Raw genomic sequence first — 3,956 nt, forward strand, 5'->3', positions numbered from 1 at the left:
AGGGTCATCATGGGCTGTAAAAGGTGGAAATTCTGGCTTCTGTAGTTGTTTACCTGCTGAACATGGGTGTTGACAGGTCAATCCATACTCCCAGCCTGTCTCTTTCTTTCCTTAGTGAGGCGGGCCTCTGGGGAAGTGGGGATCCAGGACACATTGGTGGGGTTGTCTGTCCAGGAAAGTCCGTTTGGCGTCATGTTAGCATCTGGAACCTGGTAGTTGAAAAAAAATTAATATAAAAAGCCAAATAAATTGTTGACTAATCATAAACATACAGGCTGGAATAGTTCAGATGAAGAGTTGTGGGGTCTTTATTTTGCAGATAGTTGGTAGGCCTATTTTAGTTATATTCCAAAGGGCCCATGACAGTACTAGTTTTTTTTTTTTTTTCCCTGAGCAGGTGGATCCAAGTTATTGTCTGTGGAGATTATGGCATGGCTGCAAAAAGACCAGAAAGCTGGATCAAGGAAGAGAGTATCTTCTAAACATGGGAAAAGTGTATAAATATTGCTGACTGTAAACCCCATCGATTTGATGTGATCTGGGGCCCATATTCAGCTTAGGAGTCTGTGTGACCTCTGCATCCCTGTAGATCTGAGCTCACATTCTGTAGTCATGAATAGGAACATTCCAAGCTGCCCCCAATTTCAGGACCCATCTTCCTCAAGTGGAACAGAGAGTATGTTTTGTCCAGCCTTCCTTCAGAGGATGGAACATTCTCTGCTGTTGATCCATGCTGAGGGCAAAGTCCTATGGGGCCCACAAGGGGTTCTATTGTGTTGTTCCTGATAGAGATGACCAGTAACAATGGAGAGAAGGATTTATTCAAGGTCTAAGTCCATCAAATATATACTTGAAAGCAAAAGTGCACAATAATCTACAGTGAGTCAGTATATGCAGTAAGCAAATAGAAAGACCTAAAAAGACACCTTAAAGTTCATAATGAAATAGTGTCTACTTAGACTTAGATACTCTCCTCACCTACTTCCTATTACACTTCCCTCACTCACTCCAAAGCTAACCTTTTCAAAGTAAGGACTACAAAAGCTGAATAAGGGCAAGAGACTGGCATACTCTAATGATGACTCTTTAGTCACTAACAAGCCACCCCATCAATGGGGCCCTATTTGGGGAGTCCTGAGATTCCCAAACAGTCATAAAACTTAAAAAAAAGAAATTGGCACTGGTTATTGTTGAAATTTGCACCTGCACAATGACTCCACTACTCCCAGTGACCTTCCACTTCTTTTCCCCCAATAGCAATAAAGAGAAATAGAGAGTAGGAGAGAGAGAGAGAGAGAGAGAGAGAGAGAGAGAAAGACATAAGCAATGCTGCTTTGCTACGTATGTGTGTTTTCCCCACCAGCTGAGGACCAGGGCTTTGAGCGCGAGTTCTCAGGTATGATAACATATACATAATAGTGTATGACACCTGCCTGGCCCTTACTTTTTTAAATTTGCTTTCAGTGAGAGAGCTAGTGTAGTACAATTTATCATATCATAACTGGTACTAAGTTCTTTCAAATGTAACAACTGCTGACCTCAATTAAAGCTTGAAGAATTATTGAAATATTCTTTTTTGTGTGTACACATAAAAAAAAATTCTCTAAATTCAAGGCAAATGTAGACTAGTATTTTTTTTTTAAAGTATTGATAATCAGATAGAATAGCATATCCCTTTATTCATAATGCTTAACTTTTCTGTGGCTTCCACAGTTATGTGATATTCAACATTACAGTTTTGCTTTTCTGGATAAGAAGTTCACGACTGCATTCATGCACTCATCTGACTGCCATCTGCTTAGGAGGACATTGCATTCTTCAGCATTAACCGCATGAAGCTTTTCTTTCTCATTCTTCCTAATGATCTCTTTGGAGATTCTCATGGCATTTGGGGGGAGCTTTGAATATGCTTTCAGCCTGGTCCAAACTTCTTTCTGAAAAGTACTGTCGGGAAAAACTTGAGTCACAAGTCCTTGAGCACAGGCTTCTCCTGCTGTTAACTTCTTCCCAAAAATAAGCATCTCTGCTGCCTTGCTTGAGCCCATTATCTTTGGAAATGTGTAAGAGGAGCATCCTTCTGGACTTTGGCCCAGGTGACTAAATGGAGTATGGAATGTTGCCCTGTCGGATGCATAGACGATATCAAAGAGTCCCAAGATAGTGACAGAGATTCCCACTGCTGGACCATTTACCACTGCAACTAGAGGCTTAGGAATTTTAATGATGATATTATTTCCCATTTAATAATTTGAAAAATTAATTAAAAATAAAATAGAGGTTATTTTCATTTAAATAAAATAACATTATACACTGAAGAAGACCTTTATGTAAAGTTCTTAATATTTTATTATTTTTTCTAAAGTTGATACTCTCTCATAACTAGAAGCAAATTTCTTGTTCTGAAATAGCTAATATAAATATGATACATTTCTTCAGATTTCATTTTCTTCCTCTGAAATATTAATCAGTTCTTCCACCATCCAACTTATTCACTGACCTAGTTTATAACTCTCCCACCATCTGCTTACTCCAGCACTCATTAATGAACATGAAGTTTTCTCTTGAATTTGCCAAGAAATGTTTTTTAAATTGGTTTGCTTTCAACTAGGTGTGATGTTCACTTTGTTCCAAAGCTGAATTATTACTCTGCATGTCTTCTAAAAATATTTTCTTTGTGAAAATTTTGTAACTTTTCTGTACACGCTTCCTGGACTAAAGACAATAATCTCTTGGCGTGTAAACTTGTAGACACCAATGAACATATAGATACTTAAGAAATGTTCTGCCCAAGATTTTACATATGACTGTGCACACATGCAGAAACTATTTGCTATTATGCATGCCTATAAATATTGCTCTAATGCACTGGATATGAGTTGAAAAATCAAAAGCATATTATATTTTATTCTATTTTCAGGGAAAAATAATGGAAATGCATTTCTTGATCCTTTTTCTTTTGTTCCAGTTAGCTGGAATGTAACCAAACTTTTTGATCTAAGCTTTATCTAAAGATTCTAGTATATTGGAGAATGAATGATAGCTATAAAAATAAGATGAAAGTCTGAGGCAGCCTAAATCAGACAGTAACGAATTAGACAATACGAATTTAGAAAAAAAAGATGCATTTTAGTGGCATTTTTTTCCCTAAAAGATAACCCCCTATCAAACATTCCAATATAATGTTATATCTAATTTATGACTGATTTAAAACTTTTTTGAAAAGTACATTATTAGGGCAGAAGCAAGGGCTCTCTAGGTAGGGGCCTTACTTTGAGATCCCAAATACCCCATGTTGGAACTCTGAACCACAGGGCAGTGCCAAGACACTGAAAGCATCTCTGGTGCTGTGGACATTCCTTCTTCCTATCTATCGATCTATCTATCTGTCTGTCTGTCATCTGTCTGCCTGCATGCCTGCCTGTCTGTCTATCTATCCAATCTATCTATCATCTATCATTGTCTATCTTTCTATCATATCTCAGGAATGCTGAAATATTACATGTATGAAGCTATGGCTCACCAAAAAATAGAATATTGAAGACGTTTTCTTGAAGAACTTAACAGAGCTAATAGTCTCACCAGTACTTTTTTTTCCTTTATTATTGGATAGAGACAACCAGAAATCAAAAGGAGGGGGGGATAGAGATGGAGAGGGACATAGAGATATACCTGCAGCACTGCTTCACCACTTGCAAAGGTGGGAATCAGGAGCTCGAACCCAGATCCTTGAGCATTGTGTAACATGTGCCTTCAACCAGATGTGTCACACACCCCCATCCTAACTCCCCGGTACTTTTAACAACAGCAACCTAGTCTCAAATATACTTCTAAGTATACGTCAGAGGTTGACAATCAACTACCCCAGTGACACAAACAAGAGCCTTCTTCATATATACTTTATTTGGAGGTTAATGGTTTCCACTGCAGTTTTTGATACATGGATACAACCCCTCATC

At 38.0% G+C, this 3,956-nt stretch overlaps 1 protein-coding gene across 1 annotated transcript; it reads right to left on the reverse strand.

Annotated features, from left to right (window-relative positions):
- Positions 1-1,661: 1,661 nt before the first annotated feature.
- LOC103122846 (enoyl-CoA delta isomerase 2-like) lies at positions 1,662-2,240 on the reverse strand. Its single transcript, XM_060172247.1, has one exon. It carries the CDS (start codon positions 2,238-2,240, stop codon positions 1,731-1,733), a length of 510 nt encoding a protein of 169 aa, XP_060028230.1. The 3' UTR covers positions 1,662-1,730.
- Positions 2,241-3,956: the final 1,716 nt, after the last annotated feature.

Source organism: Erinaceus europaeus, chromosome 14 (genome assembly GCF_950295315.1).
Source record: "Erinaceus europaeus chromosome 14, mEriEur2.1, whole genome shotgun sequence".
Classification (NCBI taxonomy): domain Eukaryota; kingdom Metazoa; phylum Chordata; class Mammalia; order Eulipotyphla; family Erinaceidae; genus Erinaceus; species Erinaceus europaeus.